This window comes from Aulostomus chinensis, chromosome 6 (genome assembly GCF_037954235.1).
Source record: "Aulostomus chinensis isolate RoL2024-O1b breed Wild chromosome 6, RoL_Achi_v1.0, whole genome shotgun sequence".
NCBI lineage: Eukaryota > Metazoa > Chordata > Actinopteri > Syngnathiformes > Aulostomidae > Aulostomus > Aulostomus chinensis.
This window is the reverse complement of record NC_141325.1, coordinates 14,029,049-14,048,341: the sequence shown is the minus strand read 5'-3', so window position 1 is coordinate 14,048,341 and position 19,293 is coordinate 14,029,049. Positions and strand designations below refer to the sequence as shown.

At 39.9% G+C, this 19,293-nt stretch overlaps 1 protein-coding gene across 2 annotated transcripts; it reads left to right on the top strand.

Annotated features, from left to right (window-relative positions):
* The first annotated feature begins 205 nt into the window (after positions 1–205).
* LOC147260206 (uncharacterized) lies at positions 206–7,669 on the top strand. 2 transcript variants are annotated; one of them, XM_086206670.1, is made up of 3 exons: positions 206–520; positions 657–1,319; positions 7,446–7,669. In XM_086206670.1, the coding sequence occupies exons 1-3, from the start codon at positions 349–351 to the stop codon at positions 7,511–7,513; spliced, it is 903 nt and encodes a 300-aa protein (XP_086062796.1). In that variant the 5' UTR covers positions 206–348; the 3' UTR covers positions 7,514–7,669. The 2 variants fall into 2 exon arrangements, with proteins under 2 accessions (XP_086062796.1, XP_086062795.1); XM_086206669.1 differs by lacking the exon at positions 7,446–7,669 and having other exon boundaries at positions 657–2,120.
* The last annotated feature ends 11,624 nt before the right edge of the window (positions 7,670–19,293 follow it).

Genomic DNA, 19,293 nt, shown 5'->3' with positions numbered 1-19,293 from the left:
CAAGGGTAAAAATGCAGTTAAGCTTTTTCTTCTATTCCTGTTTGTGGACATATTTCCATTACAGATTAGATCATTTACCTGACATAATCTGAGGGGACAGGAAGTAAAGACGCTGAGCCTTTTATGTCCACCACAGATTAAATTAAACACAGACCTTCAAAAGATAAAAGGAGTCAGAGACTGAAGAGCGGAAACGTGAGTTCATGTTCTTCCACCTACGGAACTTCTGAGTGTGACACCCAACGGAAGTAAACACGATCGCTAGGGGATCCACAGACGCGTTGAATCCAGAGTTTGGCAGCACGATTGACAGCCAGTTAACTCCAGTTTCAGTTGTTATTCTCGACGATGTCTTCGGCCCAGTATTTGAGACGGTTTGTGAACGAGCGACTAACTGCTGCTGCTGAGGAAATATTTGAGGTCTTCGAAAGAACCATCGTCGAGTACGAAGAAGAGATAGATCGCCAGCGTAGACTTCTGGATATTGTTTTTAAACCCGGCATAAGCTTACACAGGATAGGTTTGTAAAGCCTTCATAGTTTAAAAAAAACCAAACTTTTTAGTTTAAAGATTAGTTTAAATCCAAGCTTATTATGGTTTGCTCAGATTTCCAAACATCCCTCGTGATCTACTTCCTCTGCTCTTTGCGTCCTCAGAGCTCCCACAGCAACTTGACCTGAAAGAAGAGGAGGAGGAGGAAGATGTCGCTGACCAGCAGCTCAGTAACAAGGAGAAGTTATCCATCTTGGACCAGGAGGACCCAGATCCTAAACGGGTTAAAGTGGAACAAGAGGAGCTCTACACTTGTCTGGAAGCTGAGCAGCTTGCCTTGAAACAGGAAGAATTGTTAGTTTCATATCCAACTTGTGAGGGAAGTGATCACAGTGAAGTCTGGTCTCTGGGTTTGAACTGTGATCAGAGTGAAGCAGAGAAAGACTCTCCAGACAACAACTCACTAGAGAGGAGAAGATGTGAATCTGGCAGTGAGAGCTGTGGAACATGTGAACCAAGTGGTGATCGTCAGCTCCTCTTTGATACCTCTTATCTCGCAAATAATCAGCATTACAACAGCGGTAACCATGGAAACACTGCAAAGATGGAGAAAAAATACAACAGCACCTCCACGTCAACCATAAATATAAAGTCAAACATTAAGAAAGAAGAGAATGTACAAGACTACAATGCCTGCAGCCTGGAAAACACACTAGAGACGAGTAATTTCCAGCCTAAACATCACAATAAACCTTTTAAGTGCAACAACTGCAGTAAAGACTTCAATCTCTATAAACAACTAGAGGCTCACTTGAGGACCCACACTGGTGAGAAACCTTTCAGCTGCACAGTTTGCGGGAAGGGGTTCCGCCTTAAACGTTATCTCGCCCAACACATGATAACCCACTCAGCAGAGAAACCATTTACTTGCAGCAGATGTAGGAAGACTTTCCGACGCTCCCAGTCCTTAAGAATTCACTTGAGAAGTCACACGGGCGAGAAACCATATTCTTGCAAAATCTGTGGGAAAAGATTCTGTCGGACATCAGTGTTAAAAGTCCACACTAGAATCCACACAGGTGAGAAGCCGTACCCCTGCAACAACTGTACAAAAGGATTTAGTGACCCATCAGTGTTGCATAGGCATATTATGAAAGTTCACCCAGGCGAGAAACCGTAACCAGTCGACACCTGTGGGTAAAAATATGACATTCAAAAAAACTTAAGAAATCCTGCAGTTGAAAAGTAATGTACTGTAAACCAGGAGGGAGGGCGTAAGTGGAGACTTGAAAAGACAATGCTGCAAGACCTGATGGAAAAGATACCGCATGCTTCTGTTCAGTAGAGAAGATTTTCTGAAATTGCATCCCTGAAATATTTAACCTGAATCTCTGTGGACAAGTTTGTTTGTTTGTTTGTTTGTTTTTTTCCCCAGTTGAGTTAAATATGCTTTTGCAGCAGCTACACATTAGGATCGAACGTATGATTTTTTTTTTTCCATGAAGAAGAGCTTCTACGATACCAGGAAGCACCTTTTGAACACTAGAACACAAACCTTGGTCCAAGGAGATTCTAACTGTTGAATTTTGACAGGACGAGGCAAGGATTCACTAGGCTATTTTGACGTCTGCGGCACACTTCTGTCGCGGGGGGTGGTGGTGGTGGTGGGGGGGGGGGGGTTTCATGGAGCAAAATTTGCGAGTCTTTGTGGTTTGTCATCACGTGAAAGAATTTGCTTAAGTGGAAAATGACATTTGTGGCCTTGAGAATGTGTTAAAGGTTTGTGAGGACTGTTATCGCTCTGTTTCTTTTTAAGTGCTTTAACATGACTTAAGTGTGACTGACATCTCTGTTAAAGTAAATGGATGAATTGAACGTGTCTCCACTGGAACAGACAGAACTTTGCATCTGGTTGTCAGTACTTAAGTGAACCTGAGCTGTTGGATTATGTTAGATAAACTGTGTATCGACCTGCTAATGAATTTCTTTTTTTTTTTTCTAGACTTTTTAAAACGTTCTACCTCAGTTATGTCCGTGAATGGTGATCTTGTTTTCGTCGAGCTCACGACGCTCCCTTATTGTCTGCAGAATTTTTTAACTTTTGTGCGTTTTGTGACACTGTTTGTTTTGTGTCTTAGAGTTGGCAAAAACAAATGGACCGGCTAATTAGGGTTAATAGCAGCTGTGCCAATCATGCAGTTTTCAGTGCCTTTATAGCCTTTATTTTGATTCTGTGCATTTAATCTAGTTTTGGAGCTTTTTGTGGTGGTGATATCAAAAAGAGAGAGACAAGCTGTTTAAATTTTTTTGTTAAAGGATGGATTAACATATTATTTGTAGCTTGCTTATTCACGTGGTCATATGAACATTCAGACGCGTTTTTTTCGGCGCTCATTGCTCGTCATCAAAAGATTCTTTCTTATTTTGCTTTCAATGAGCCTCATTCATGTAATGTTCTTCTATACAGACTTTTTTAAGCCCTCATTTCAGTCTTACAGACAGTAAGCACATCCTGGTGCCAGCTTGTATTTCCGTGACCGTGATACCTATTATGTTATCTGATTAACATCAGGGTCTTGTACCCCGGGGTGAGTGCCAGTTGTGAGAGCTTCGCAATAGATTTCAAGTACAAGGAGTTAGAAGTACCCAGCAGGCTGTACGTCCTGTCTGTAAGACGTTGTTGAGGGCTAAGAAAAGGCTTTTTTTCATGAATGAGGCCCTTTATGAGTAACTGGAAACCAAATACACAGCCCTCAAGACTGAAAAAATGTGTTCAGATATTAATTTTGTGCTAACATAAGATTTGAAACGCCTTTTTTCTTTAGATACGTAAAGTCAAGTTGTAACTGTGTAAATCCAAAATCTCAGACTTGAGACTAAAAAAATAATAACATTGAAAGATTTTCAAATGATTTAACAAACTTGCAGTGTGTGAAAGATTAACTAAACAAAAATTATAAACTTGAAGTTGTTCTTGTTTTTTTATATATACTTCAATTTAACATAACACTGAGAATATGTTTCACCTTCAGGAGCTGTAAATAAAAAAAGCTGCTTATTTGTTCATAAATTATGCAAAAATATTATACATGACTTGTTCCATTTTGCATGACAAGCGCTTCGATGTTTCTTTTGTAAAAACAGTTTTGCTTATTTCACTTCTACTTGCATTGTTATCATATTTATATATTTTAAACACATTTAGAAGAGAATTCCAAGTGACGGTGGAACCAAAAGTCGTCTCACTTTAAGGGAATGTTTTCATGGACTACGCCTGCAACGCTTGTGGGAAAAAATATTTTCAGATGCAGCTTAAAAGCATAGCCATGCAAGTTGTACCACCACACTATAGCACAGCAAGGCCCTTTAATTAATTTGCTGTGCTCCAATTTTCTAATTAAAAAAAAAATCGTATTTGTTCATTTGTATGACAAATTGAATAATCTATACATTTTCTCTTGAAGAATACAGGACTACAATCATGATCTAGTCATTCAACCCATTGTAAATTGATGATTTTGTTAAATTTATTATAATACAGATGAACACTACACTTGCTAAAAATACTTAAGTGAATTATCAAAGTATTTCTTCCGAACTATTACCCACAGCTGCCGAAATTAAAGTAGAAGTTCAGAATCAAAGACCGAGACCTGAGGCGGAACCATATAGGCACTTTACCGTCGGAAGATAAACAGTGTGGCATCCAGCGGAAGTAAACAATTCTCGCGTGGACGGGAACGCTGAAATAAAGTTGGAAAAGTAACTGGGACGCAGTTATTGGCAGTTTTACTTGTAACCCAACTACAATATCATCCGTTCGGTGTTTGAGCCTATTATTCTAAGAGCGAATAACTGCTGCTGCTGCGGAAGGAAAAAAAAAAATCAAAGTCCGCCAACATAACATCTCAGATACAAAGAAGCGGTCGATAGTCAGCGCAGACTGCTGCATGCAACTTGCACTACGTACACACAATGTAGGTTTTACTTTGTGCCATGACGTTTAAATGCTTTAGGGCTCTACCCTGTTAAAGTTGAACACTGTCTTCGAAGTCTTCAAAATTCGACACTTATGGCAAGTTCTTTACTTACACGTCCCACCTGCAAAGACACTGTTCGGAAGTCATGTTTTTACTTCACCTGTGGGAAAAGTTTTTGCAGCTGTCAAAGCTGAAAGGACACAAATTTGAGATCCTCAAAGGTGGGAGGCTGTGTCATTGCAGCACGCGGAAAAGCTGTACACTCGCACCACTTTTTGCTTATTTAAGGCATGGTTTGTTTAAATTTGATAGGATTGTAGAATTGGTTGAGGAACAATTGATTAGATTTTGGAATTAAGCCGGAACCAGATGTGATGACATGATATTTTATTAGTGGAGGTGTGGGATTACCCTCAACTCCTCTGTTGCACTGTTTGTGGATAAGAATTAAGAGTTCAACACTGTCTTGCACAATGCGACAATCCACTTGACTGAGAAACCATTCCATTGCGACAGATGTGGGAGAACTTTCCACCGATTACATCACTGTAGTTTCCCACAACAAGTCCCAAAGATGAGAAACCGTACAGCTGTATCTTCTGTGGGAAGGACCTTCCTTACCAAACGTTTCTCACAAATCGTGTGCAAGTGCATACATGGAGAAACCACACCAGTGTAAACTTTGCTGGGTGAGATTTGTTGTCGACCCAGGTGTTGTTTAAAACCTGAAATAAAACTTTGTATGTATTGAAAGTTCATTTCCAAATCTAAACTGTACAATATGTCCAATAGTTGCATAAAATCAAGCAGCACCAGAATAAAGTTGCAAATTTGACAGATGGGCCTGTATAAATATTAGAAGTGTTGATACTCATGTTCCCTCTTGGGTGCAAGAAGGTGAGATCCATGTTAAAAGTCCTGAATCATCCGCGACATTATTTCAGATCAATGTTTCCAAACAGATTGTATGAGATCATTACAAAAACCGTATCCGTAAACCTTTTGAAAAGATCTACCAAGACTCGGAGGAAAATGCAAACATTTCCCTTTTTCAGACCGTATACAGAAAACAATACCAGGCAATTATTTATTTTGATTATGTGGGGACAGCATAATTGGCATGTAGTTTCCCACTTTGAATGACTGTTTCGTGGCCTGAGAGTTCAATTGAGATACAACCATTCATTTATGTTTCGGCTACTTTTTGAAACTTAATATTCCGTGTCAATTATTAAGCTGAAACTGCAGTCTGTTATTTCACCGTTTCTTTATGGCAGTTTTTTATTTTAATTTTCACATGATCACAACTGAAAAGCAGGCTTTTTAGGTTAGATATGAAGGTATGCAGTCGTGATTGTTCATGGAAAATGGCTCCTGGAGAATATCAGATTGATTGATGACTAAAATAACTTTTGGTCTTCCAAGAATTATGTGGGTAGCAAAAAAAAAAGAAAAAAAAAAAAGGAACTGGATGGTGTGACACATTTTATGATCATTTGTTCAAGACACACTTGAAAAGCTGACATGCAGTATGCACTGTCAGTCAGTAGGTGGCGGTAAGAGCATGTGTAAGACGATCGATGCAGAAGTTTCAAGTTCTGCTCTTGATTGAGAAAGATTGCAGGGGAATTTTCTCAATTAAGGATGTCTTCGAAAACAGCTGCACCCACACACTAATGTGGGTTATCATCTGTCAGTTAAGAAATCGCCACATTCATGTAGTGTGGTATAGAAATATTACACTGAATCTAAAATAAGTGTTACATGTTTTTTCAGTAGCTTCCATAACATAGGACCTAGAACCTCCAAATCAGTTTGAAATATTGTTACTGCTATTACTGCTATATATATTAATTGAAAATGTACCCCATCTCACGTGACCCAGGGACTCTGTATCAACATCACATACACAGGACTAGACAAATAAGATACATACATGAAATGCAAAAAAGGTGTCTTATCTGTCCAGTTATTATTACGATTACTACTACTACTACTACTACTACTACTACTACTACTACTAACAATAACAATAACAATAACAATAATAATAATAGGGGACGGCACGGTGGTGCAGTGGTCAGCACTGTCGCCTCACAGCAAGAAGGTTCTGGGTTCAAGCACGGGATCTTTCTGTGTGAGTCTCCATGTTCTCCCTGTTCCTGTGTGGGTTCTCTCTGGTACTCCAGCTTCCTCCCACAGTCCAAAGACATCAAGAGAGGACGAGGCTGACTGATACTCTAAATTGACCGTAGGTGTGACTGTGAGTGTGAATGGTTGTCTGTCTCTATGTGTTGGCACTGTGATGGACTGGTGACCTGTCCAGGGTGAACCCGCCTCTTGCCCGAAGGCTGCTGGGATAGGCTCCAGCCCCCTGCGACCCTCAACAGGATAAGCGGAAGAAAATGGATGGATGGATGATAATGATGATGACTGAGTGAAAACCCTTCTCTATGCTTGCTAATATTAAAGGTGCCATAGAGAGGTTGAACGGGTATTAATTCTTGTTCTGTGGTGTGATACGTAACCCCACAAAAAATGGTTGGGTCTGTAATGGCTAAGAACCTTCCTGAAAGGCTCTCTGAAACCGCTATGTTACCATGTTGGGTTTAGAATGCGTCGTTTGTCCTTATTGGGGCGTTTCTGACCTTTTGTTCATTTTCCCGCGGCGATTCAAAAAAGGGGAGATACTTCAAACAGAGATTATGACACTGCCTCACACTTCGTGTGTGTTCCCCACAACTGGGTGACGTTGAATAAACACCAAAAACACGAAAACTTTGATTTTCATTCAAGGTGACCTTTAAATTGAAGGTAAAAACAGTGAGAACAGGATTAAAAACAACTTTCAAAGTGTTCAGTTTTTTTGTACAAACCCTTTGAATAGTAAATACAACTGTTGCAACAATTCTGCAGATATAAATAAGACAACATTTCTTCTTCAGCATCCCATTCCTTTGTCCTTTCTTTTAGATCTACCACTGACATCTGTTCACAAGGAGAAGGAAGAGGAAGGTTTTCTGCATCGGCAGCAGCTCTAAAACCACAGGACAAACAGCAGTCTGGTCCAACAAGATGCTCCACATATTAAACAGAAACAGACGGAAATGTGCATCTGTCAGCAACAACTGCACGTTTAAATGCAACAGAATCCTGATGCCTCTGAGTTGACTCCAGCGACGGAATTTGACCAAACTCCAACCGAGAGTGGAGAGAAGGACGAGCCTCAAACCAGCCTAGATACAGCACTTGGATCTGGCAAGGGAGTTCTGTGTAATCAGAGCGAAACAGTGACGGCCAGATCTGCTGGAAATACTGTCCGTGTAATGGAGAGATAAAGTCATGAAACTGGTAAACATGGAAGTGTAGTTACACTGAGCATCTGCAACAAGGAAAAGCTGTGATGAGCGCAAAGTGAAGTGCTCAACAAACACAACAAAAGAAATGAGAGCACATCACTAAAAGTACAGGGCTGCATGAACAACGATGATACAACTCCTGAGGCGACACCTAATCAAAGAAATTCAGGTGGAAATAAATCCTCCACAGGAGCCAAGTTAATAACGATAAAGGTGAGGACTCTTTCGCTCCTGACATCTTGTCATCAGTCATGGATGCTGGGAAAAGACTGTGATGCTACCAGGTACAAAGTAGATGTCAGGAGCAGAGTTACAAATAGCCATCCTCGGTGTAAGAATACACCGTCTACATTTCACGGCTACGGTCTCTTATCCTACAGAGAAATTGGTTAAAATGTCTATTTTTTTTTTAAATAAGAGGATTCATATTTAGATGATATATCTTAAATCTCATTCATAGGAGCCAGCGATCACAGCAGTCATGTAGAGGCACCTCTGCGATAATTAACAAGTAAAAGTTTGAGATTGTGATATCGATCGCATCAGGCAGACGTATAAATTCCTCCCTTGATGTTTTGGAACTTGTGTTTTTTTGTTGAGCTGTTCTTTAAAAGCTCACGGAGTCATTTCATCAAATTTTAATAAACATATTGTTGGCGCATGTATGTCTGTCTCAACCCTTCTCATCAAACAACCCAAATCTCGAATGAATATGACATTAACAAACTATTTGTCACCCGAGTTACAGCTCTGGGATTTAGGAGATTAAGGGTTTATTATGTTGGGATTAGGTTTTGTTCACTTTCACCTTTAGGTTGACTTTCTCAACAAATTTCATTTTCATGTCTTTGTTCTTCATTGTCATTAAAATCCCTAAAACAGGTACTTTTTACTTTCATGGAAAAAAAAAAACCCTACTTTGTGCTCAACTGTTGTGTGATAACAGAGACATCAAACTGATCTCATTTGTTGTTTTTTGCAGTTTTGATAACAAAGATACAGGCTAAATTAGAAACCTGGCTAGATGGAGGAAACCCTGCTTTCTCCTAGAAAACACATTCAAAGGCTCATTCGTCAGTATAATTTAAACCAGGTACATAGAAATGGTTGTGAATATATAAGAACCTCAAGTAAAAATATTACATTATTATTCAAACTGAAGAAAAATGCAGAGGCTCACTTTATCTGTCAGGCCACCTACCTGCTTTTTTGGGCTGTGCATTTATCAGCCGGTAGCAGCAGGTAATAAATGTGGCTCCGGAGCTGCAGTGCGACCAGTCATCATTTTCGACCATTAGCAGCCAACAGGTAGGTTCATAAATCATTTTGAGAGTGTTTTCACAGCTGGTTGCAACCCTCCCCATCTCCTACACACCAACATCTGCCACCATATCAGTTTCAACCAGAAAAAAAATATTTGTAATCAACTGTTTGTCAGGAATTTGTTCGGTCTCATCATTTGATTGATGGAGATTGAGCAGTACGTGAGGAAGAGTACATGAATGTGTATTTCTGCAATGGGCAACACTTACCACCCACAAATACTTCCTTCAGCAGTTACTTTCATGCACCGCTCATGACACGTAGATGCTTTCAGAAGAGACAGAGGATCCTCCAGAGCTCCCCTCACATGAATCTGTCTTGTACAGACACAAATTTCAGCTTCCTCCAGGTTGGGCATCAGCGTCTTTTGTCAACCAGCTGAATCACCTTACTGATCAAAATGTGCTGCACAAAACATTTGTAAACATTTTTGAATGTACGGTATTCAAAATTCTACTGCTTGCCCATTAATCACTTAGCAGGTACTTAGGGACCTGGAAGCTGGTCCCTATGAATGAATGCAGACAAATGCGCAGATTTTGTCAGTGGGAGGCTGTTGTCCTATCCGTTTGTAAGAGTGTAAATTTGCTCTTTGCTGTGTTACACACTGACTGTGGCAGTCCAACAAGCATGATTTCTGACATCACAAATGTTTTGGAAATTGATCCTGGTCCAAAATACTTCATAATTATTATGTGGAAGCCTCTAGTGCACAAATGATGAGAATGGATCATAGAGAGGTGTTAAGAGTACATATCTTCAAACTTGGGTGATTCATATTCAGTATTCATTATAAAATGTTGAGGGTCAAAGTAGCTGCCAAAGGTTGACACCTTTGCGCATATCAGGTCACATGACAAAAATCCGTTTTCCACTGTCACGATTTTTGCGAAATTTACGGTAAAAGTACCAAAGAGTAATCGCTCGATGATGAAAGGATTTGCGCGTTTGCGCGATTCCACCTTTGGGTTCGTTTTGTACGTCATATCCGCCGTATCTCAGGTGCACCCAATTCTCCTGTGCTGCACGATATAGCCTGAGCCCTTCCATAAAGCCATCAGCTGATCTTCTCAAAGTAAGACTTTGCTGTTTGTTTTTGTGTTGATGTGGAAACCGTGAGTCCAGGTTTCTGCTCTTCTCTCAGACTGTCTGTGGGCTTCACCTGGCATGACGTGATGACGTAAATCTTGTACTTCGTGATAATTTGTTTTTTTTTCTGGTTACTAATTTGCCTTTTTTTTTTTTCTTTCGCTGGTTCTTTTGTATTTTATGATATATTTTCTGGGGCTGAAATTAGTTTGTTCTGTGTCGTTTGGCACTTGTTATGCTGTTTTACTGGTGAATCTGTACAGGCTTAGAGAGCTTGAAGGTAAAATGCCTCACAGAATAGTTGGTGGCCGTTTGAATTCTGTTAGTACTGAGATATATTTTCTCCCAACATATCATATAGTTGTCCTCTTTTGCTTATATATGTGTTTCGTGACAGGAATTGTTGTCTTTTGGATGTGGGAAACATTTTATCACATAGGGGACAGGCAGTGATACACAACACGCACAAATTAATTATTTGGAAACAACCATCTGAGTTAAATATTTAGTTTATTTGTCTTCCATGAGTTCATATAGAGTTTCTGCTCTATGGTTAGTTTAATCGTTTTATGTATTGTTCATGTTCATCTGCAGCTGCTTATTGTCATAAAAAAAAAACCTTTCATAACTGGACACTGTCTTTCCAAAAGTTTGCTTTCGACATCTTTCTAACAAGCAGGAGTTATATTTTTATGGATGCAACATATCAGGCAGGTCAAACTACATAAACCAGCCACTGTTATTATATGGTACATAGCTGACATGTTACCTATCTTTAATTTCTTGTTTGTATTGGAGCAGCCTGGTCTGACAGTGCTTTTACACAAATGTGTATTAGAGAAGGAATACCGGATCAGGAATATCAGGATCGGATGCTGCTATTGTCTTCAATCATAGGTTTGAGATTAGAATGATCGTACCACTCCAGTTTGAAGCTTGCACCGGATCATGAAGCAGCCACCACATACATGGATCCCATCACCAATCCATACTTCAATTTAAAATCAATTGCTTTGGAATGTATTGAAATTCAACGATTTAATCTCGACCGACAGACGTGAAACTGAAAAAGTGTGGATTGCTGCTTTTCTGTAACAGTGGCTGCTCTCCTCCAATCTTCTCCTTTCATTCAAGGCAGACCACTGAGTCGGACGGATGTTTCTTCGTCTAAAAGGGGTGTTTTTATCCCCCATTGTCACCAGTATGCTTGCTCCTGACAGGAATTGTTGTCGTGATGCTACTCATGATGTTCATGTTTGATCTTGGCCATCTGTTTTTATTGTTAAAGGGGGTTGTAACTTTGCATCAGGTCAAAGTTGATTGTTTTACCCGACTGCGATGTTCATTTGTAATGTTAAAATAACACCCAGTGCACATTCTGTCTTAAACTAACAAATGAAGGCTGTTAGTGGGCTCACTCAAAGCCTCTATGATGTCACCCGTAGGTTTCTGAAGAAGGCTATGCTTGGGTTTCTTGCCTACAGCCATTGTGGTAGTAACTGGAGCCATACTTGCTTATATGGTGATTCTTTTGTGGAGTGGAGAAAAGAGATAGACCACCGAGACAATTTTGGAAGAAGTCAAATCGGCTATTAAGAATCTGATGTTAAAAAAAATGATTGTGTTTTACGAGAGAAGTTTCAACCCTGAGGTCAGAGGATTTTTGGAACCAGCGTCTCGCAGTGATTAGTGGTTTTGTGTCTTTGCCTTTAGTCGGTGGTGGTAGAATCCACCGCATTACTGCCAAATGATTACATTTCTCTCCACCCTTCTGTGTCTTACTGGTAGAAAAAAACATGCAGGAACAGATGTAGAACAGATACTTGAGTAGATGGAGAGTAATCAACAATTTTTCTAATTGTTTCTAGTAGTTCTTCTCCTTTTTCCTCCCATTAATTACCTCCTGAGATGTTAACCCAAAATAGGAAGCTCACTATCTGCTGACTGTTCTGGTATAGCTGTTGACTCTCCAGGGTGCTGCTGTGCTAGAACGTTGGCAAACCTTTCCCACAGTAATACACAATGACATTTAAGTCGGTAGAAATGAGGTATGGTGGCCCTTGATGTATAGGTTCAACAGTGGTTGCTGACATGAAAAGCTGAGGTTGTGATCCCCAGCAGGAGCATGTCAGTGGGGGGACCAAGGGCCCCTCACCTCGATCTGTCCCGCAGGGTCCCTGTCAACAGGGATTGGGTGCATTCAGTCACTAAAACTATTTCAGAATCGAGGGATGTTTTGATGGAATGAGCCTGAGACTGTGTTCCTTTGTTTAGGAGCTCAGTTACTCGTACTGTACCAGAAGTGAAATACTGTGATCATTGTCATAATGAGATCAGTGGGTTGCTGGATTTTACCCAAACCATCAGGAACTAGCACAGGTCACAAAAAAAATCAGTACTTTCACGAACAAAATCAGTGTCTGGCTTCTGTCTCATTAAGCTCAGCATGCTGGGGAATTTGTTGTTTGATTGACAGTTTGTTTTTCAGCAAATTCTTTTTTGGTGACAGTCATAGCTGGAGCCAGTGTGTTTTCAGGTGGTCTGTCCGTGTGTCCTGTTCTCATATCTTACACCTGGAGGGAATTTCTTCAACTTTACCACAAACGCGCACTCGAACAGAGTAGAATTTGATGGTCAGAGTCTCTTTGATCTCGCCGAAACAAATTTTTGTCTAACAGGTGAAACGATGACATTTTACGTTAAAGTGATCTGCTTTAACACTTTTCCGGCTGTTGTTTAGAAATAGAACTCGGGATGAACATATCACATTTCGATGACTTTACTCTTAGGTGTGATTGCGTCGATCTTCAGTGTGTTAGGTTTCCAGCAGCTGCATGTTTGAAGCATTGTCTTCTGTTATTGGCAAGAACATTATGTTCTAACAGAATCTGCTTTTCTGGCCGAACACACAGCTCTGTGTTAGCGGACTCGATTTAAACCTTATTTTCTACCTTAATAGCACTCAAAGCGCTTTTTCAATGTTATCTCCTTCCCCCATTAGGGGCTCAGTATGTTGATCAAGGACATTTTGCCGCTGTCTCAGGAAGTGAGATGGAGCAAGCTTCCAGAGCCATGCTGCCCCATTAGTCTCCTCAGGATTAACAGTCCGCTCTGTCCCTGAACACCAACTTCTACTTACCTGTATAACTTTGCTCTGCCTCCCTGGATGACCACCAGGGCTGGAGGCCTCCTGTTCTTCCTGTAGTCAAACACAAGAGCCCGTTTTGATGACACTGAGCTTCAGCGCATTTATTTCTGGAACTGGATTCAACTTCCATTTTGGCAAAACGCATGTAATTCTCTTTTTATTCTTGAAAATGGAGTGTTCAAGATGAGAATGATGAAGGTGCTCTTTGGTCGGGGAGATCAACGCTTACGCTCTGAAAAGCCTTTATTCAGACAGCTTGAACTACTCCAAATAGCAACAGCAATCGTCCATGTTTGATTAGATGTGCGCCACTTCATCAATCCGTGATCTGTTGAGCAAATGGCAAACAGTCTGATGCGTTACTGTGATGCATGTGGTGTTTTTCTAGCTGTTCATGAGCCGCATCCTCTCAGGGGTGTAGTTGCTTGCATGAGTTGTAGCGAGCTAGTATTCGTATCGGTGCACTTTTCAGGAACTTGTCTACCGCGTATTACTACTGGCTGAATTTAACATTTATTCATAAAATGTTCAAATTGTATTTTATTTGCATATGTGAGGTTTGATGAAATGGTCATTTCACTTTTCAGTTCACTTCACGTCAATTGCAAGACCCTGTATCAAACCAGGGCGCAGTGCAGCGATTTTCACATTGTTGGCTACAAGAATTGATTTTGAATCATATGAGATTAAATGTATGATTTTAATCTCTAAAAATGAGCACAGTTGTGTCATGACCAGCCCTCCTCAGAGTTTAGCTCTCAGCAGACTCTTTTTGTATTGAATTCCTTTGAGTTTTCATTATGGACTAGAACTTGACTGGTGGGTGGAGGTCGGTAGCTGTGAGGTGGTAATTCTAGTTTCTAGCTGGTACTGTGGAAATAGGATTGGAAACCAGCCAGTTCTGGACAGTTTGTCTTCCATTCTGGTGTCAGTGCCACCAGTGTTTCTAAACAAAACATCACAGTAGTGGGTTAGTGCGATTAAAAACTTAATTCTATCAAGTTTGTCACTTTAAAAAAAAAAAAAATTATTCGGACACTCACACTTAGATTGGAAGCATCATAAAAGATGTCAATTTCATGCATTTCCACCTCAGTAACTTACTTTCCAACAAGGCTTGTGGGTCAAAAATGGACGCATAAAAAGATGAAAAGGATTCTGTATATTTAACCAAATTACATAAAAGCTTAAATGGATTTGTGATGAAACCCCAAGCTCTAAAACTATGTCTGAGAAATCCATCATGGTTTTCACAAGCTTCCCCTGGCGATTAGCGTTGGCGTGCTCTCCAAATCAAAACCATATTCATTCTAGCCTGACACACTTGCGCGCTCTCAGAAAGTGTGTCAGTTGCTAACCCTGTGATTTATAAACGTTCATCTCACCACAGTGGCCGAATCATAGGCCTGGGAAAAGGGAACAAATTAACAGAAAGGTATTTAGCTTTTCTAAGGGACCTAATTTTGAAAACCGCAGCATTCATAAAGCCGCTGTGCATAATTATGTTTTTATAGCTGTATAAACTGTAATGTTGCCTTGTAATTTCATGGTTACAAACATAGCAATTCTGAGACCCCAGTTTTGCTTTGGCTTTGTTTGTTTGCTTTTTTGTTTTTAAGAAATTATGTATGTAGAAGAACTGAATATTCACATGAAGGTGGAGTTGATGTGAACTGTTCAATTTTTGTCAAAAAAAGAAGAAGAAAAAAAAGCATGTGAATCTGAAGTGACAGGTGCACAGTGGATGCTTACAAGGAGTTTCATGGCTCCTGTAAGGCTGAAACAGTTGATTTCCATTCAGTGTTTTGTGCCAAACCAAAGTAAACAGTTTGACCCTGACAGAAATGTATGCATGTCCTGTTTGAGAAAAATACATAAATATTTCATCTATACATATATCAACTTAATATGCCTTGATGAATGTTTGTGTGTTGAAACTAAAATTCAGTGAGCACAACAAAATATTGTTTGTCTCTCAGGGCAGAAAAGTAGGTTTTATCACAACCAATGGTGAGAAATATTAAAGATGTTCCATTTATAATGCTAGAAATAAAAATATCAAAACCTCCTGAGAAAATAGAACCAACGAAAATTTGAGTGTCTTTTGGCTATCTACCTTTTTACAATCGATCAATAAATCAGTGGTCACATGATCAATTTATGTTCTGTGAATAGATAAATTGTCACACTGTTTTTCTTGGTCTACTTTTTTGACTAAGCAAGCACTGGAAACAGGAGAGGATCATAAAATATGATTTTTTGTTCTTTTATATGTTTTTCCTGACCCTTATGTGATTTAGCACCATGTTACGAGATCCACATTTAGTTAATGCAGAGGCACAAGAACACTTCATTAAAAAAATTCATGCTTTGGCTGCAAATAAGCTTCCATCCATTTTCTCCAGCTGGATCCTATCCCTGCGGCTTTTGGGCGAAAGGCGGGGTTCACCCTGGACAGGTCACCAGTCCATCACAGGGCCAACATAGAGACAGACAACCATTCACACTCACAGTCACACCTACGGTCAATTTAGAGTATCAATCAGCCTCGTCCCCTCTTGATGTCTTTGGACTGTGGGAGGAAGCTGGAGTACCAGAGAGAACCCACACAGGAACAGGGAGAACATGGAGACTCCACACAGACAGATCCTGTGCTGGAGCCGGGACTGGAACCTGGAACCTTCTTGCTGTGAGGTGACAGTGCTGACCACTGCACCACCGTGCCGTGAAAATAAACTTTTTTTTTTCTTTTTTAACACATTTTTGACTGGCAGGTCAAAACGCACGGGGGTGGACTCAGTCTCAACTGGCGATGGTCCTCCAGAGCAGTATACTGATGCCGGCAGATTTCCAACTGTCGTGGTCATAATTGCTGCATTAAATGACACTGATCACTTAAATGTTGGTTTTTGCCGCTTGAAAGTGTGACCCACTCCGTCATTCTTCTTAGGTGGACAGTGTCATTTGAAGTAGCTCTGTGTTTCTGTCTTGTGTGAAAAGGATATTTGCTCAAACAAACAAACAAACAAACTATGACTGGTCTTCTCGATTTGACAAACTGCACAAACCTTCCCGCGCTTGGGATTTTATCAGTATTCCACTTTTCAAATAGCTTTCGGTGTTATTCTGCAGTTTCTGAATTATAGATGGATGTAATTTCCTCCCCACTACTCTCACACTTTAAACTTAATGGAGTGGGAGATATCCTTTGTTCTCACCAAATTCACAGGCCAGCCATTAAAAACCAGTACAATGGTTAAGTTAATATTTCTCTTCCAATATTCCCATGACCTTAAAATAATAATAATTTCAGGGCTTCGAGAATGAAATCAAAGGAGACATGCGGGAGTTTTATGGGAACATCTCGAGTGAAAAGCAGGGAGTGGAAGGGTTTTCTTTTAAGGTCGCATAAGGTAAGAGTTGAAAAGAGGATTTTTATAGTGAACTAAAGGAAGGGGTTGTTGTTCTGATCATGGGAGGACAGTTATTCCAGTGTTAGAGCCAAGAAGGTGGAGACCCATTAGAGACTGCATACCATTGCTTTTTTAGGCTTCTCTCGTAACCTCTTGGCCATGGGAGATGGATGCTTTAGTTTTAACATGGCAGCCTGAGTTAAATAATGGCCTTTAAGTGCAACTCAATTGTTGTAATAATTTAGTTGGACCGCGCGGAGATTTTTAGAGAGATAATGGTGGCCTTGAAAACTGAGTAGGTGCTTTTTCTGCAGAGAAGAGAGCAGCAGTGAAGATTAACCAGTCAAACATTAATCCGTCCCATCACCTCTGACATCAGACGTCCGTGTTGAGAAGCATGTTCAGGCTGATCTATTTTGGTGAGAAGCACAACAAAAACTTGTGATACTATCATAGTACTAAGATTGTGTGGTATTCGATTTATTGCAAGGCAATTCATTTACGCCAGCTCCTATCTGTCCTTTTTAAAGAAGGGGGAAAAAAATTACCATTAATCGGGCAAAAAATACAAGTTATGTATTTATTTCTCAGCAGGTAAGTATTTAATTTTCACAGAATTTTATATTTTTTAAAGTATATAGTTTCACATTCATTCTTTAAAAAGACAATGGGATATCGGTTTATCACTCTAACATTTTAGACAACAACGGATATTAAACCGATATTTGTTGCCAGTGTATTGATAGCAGGAGGAAGTACAGGTTGTCATCATAGATTTCTTCTTATAATGACATTTGTGTGTCATTTGTTTTTGTAACATTGAAATCGTGGGAAAAACACGACACATTGAATAAATGAATTCACAGGTTTCTCGCTGATCGGCTTTCAGCTATTTACTTACATTGTAATTTACAGGCCAACTGTGTCAGAAATGAGAACGTTACCATGTAGTTATTATTCACTTAGATAAGTTCTTCAGCCATGCCAGCAAGCAGAACACCTCTGTCGTTGTCATCATGGGGCACCTGTCCTTGGCCAGCAGGGGGCACTAGTTAACTTGGACTGTGAAAGTCTCACAGATGTACATCTAAGGAACCAGCCCCCCCCCACCACCACCCCAGGGTGAACATATAGTCAGTTCATTATCTGAATCGGGACTTTTAAATAGAAATGTACACGCCATGTTCAAATTACTTCAGCATGAGGGAAGAAAGCAACAAAGAAAACCACTGAGGGTGCATGGTTTATATCGCAATCAAAGAAAGCGCTTCGGTGTAATGGCCGCAGTATTTTCTTAATGAAAACATTTGAGTTGTATAGTGGTATTCTTGGAATTTATGCGTGGCCTTATCAGTTCTCTAGCTCAGCTGTCACCAGTAGAGAGTGTGAAAGCAGCTGTGGGAAAGCAGAGGTGAGCGTGAGAGGTCATAAATCTTCTCCGGCTCACAATGGCGCTGGCTTCACTGGCCGAGTGACACAGCTTCAAAGAGAACTCCTGTCTTCTAATCGGCTTGTTGCCTTTACTGATACAGGTTTAGCTTGGCCAGCTGTTTTTACTGTGAATCTGTGGTCTTGTCCCGATCGGTGGGGCCACCAACCAGGAGCAAAGACACCTTTTGGATAAACTGTGTGTGTCAATCTAAAATGTCTATTTAAAGGACCACACTGGAGATGAAAGATAGTGGGAACTACTTGAAACAGATATTTTACATTTTGTAGGTCCGTTCTTCAAAAATTTGTAATGTTAATTGATTTTTGACCCTTCTTTTATTTACCCTAGGTATTTAAATATACATTTGTCACGTATAAGTCTCTTATAAGGTAGACATGAATACTTTTTTCAACTGTATTTTTCATGCTTGACATTGCACGTGTAGAGGTTTATGTGTTTAAAAAAATAATAATACTCTGCATGCATAAAACTATCTATGATGAAAAGAAACGGATCAGGAGAAGGAACAGTTGTAATTGCAAAAACTCCATGTCTAATTTGAGAATCAAAGCTGAATCCGACATTTATTTTGAATAGAAATTTTAGGAATGTGCATATTCTCAAGGACTTTTGTGGGAAAACAGACGCTTCTCAAAACATTATTGGCAACTTTGCCAAAGGATAGCGTGCGGGATAAAATGGACCCATGTTTGAATTGATCCCTAGGAATTAAGAACATAGATTTTCTTTCCAAAATGGATAATATTGCAGTTTTTGAAACAACACCGAAAAATAATGGCCACAGTTTTGGAATTAATAATGGATGCTGACGTGTGTATTTGTTAAAATTCCTCTAAAGGGACATATTACTCAAACATGTGGACAGTCTGAATACTTTTTATGAAAGCGGTCCAAGATGATCATGTGTTTGGGGCTTGCGGGGTGTTTGCACATTCCAGTAACACTAATGTCCCTCCAATATCTTCCTGCTATTTTCTGTCTTTTATGAGATCTGTCTGTCTGTCTGCTACCTTTTCATCCTTCTACTTCACCACAG

What these genes read in the sequence shown, in the direction of transcription:
- LOC147260206 (XM_086206669.1), top strand. Translation starts at nt 349, where the DNA reads ATGTCTTCGGCCCAGTATTTGAGACGGTTTGTGAACGAGCGACTAACT. An exon ending in CATAAGCTTACACAGGATAG is followed by an intron (nt 521 to 656) that starts GTTTGTAAAGCC and finishes TTGCGTCCTCAG; the next exon opens with AGCTCCCACAGCAACTTGAC.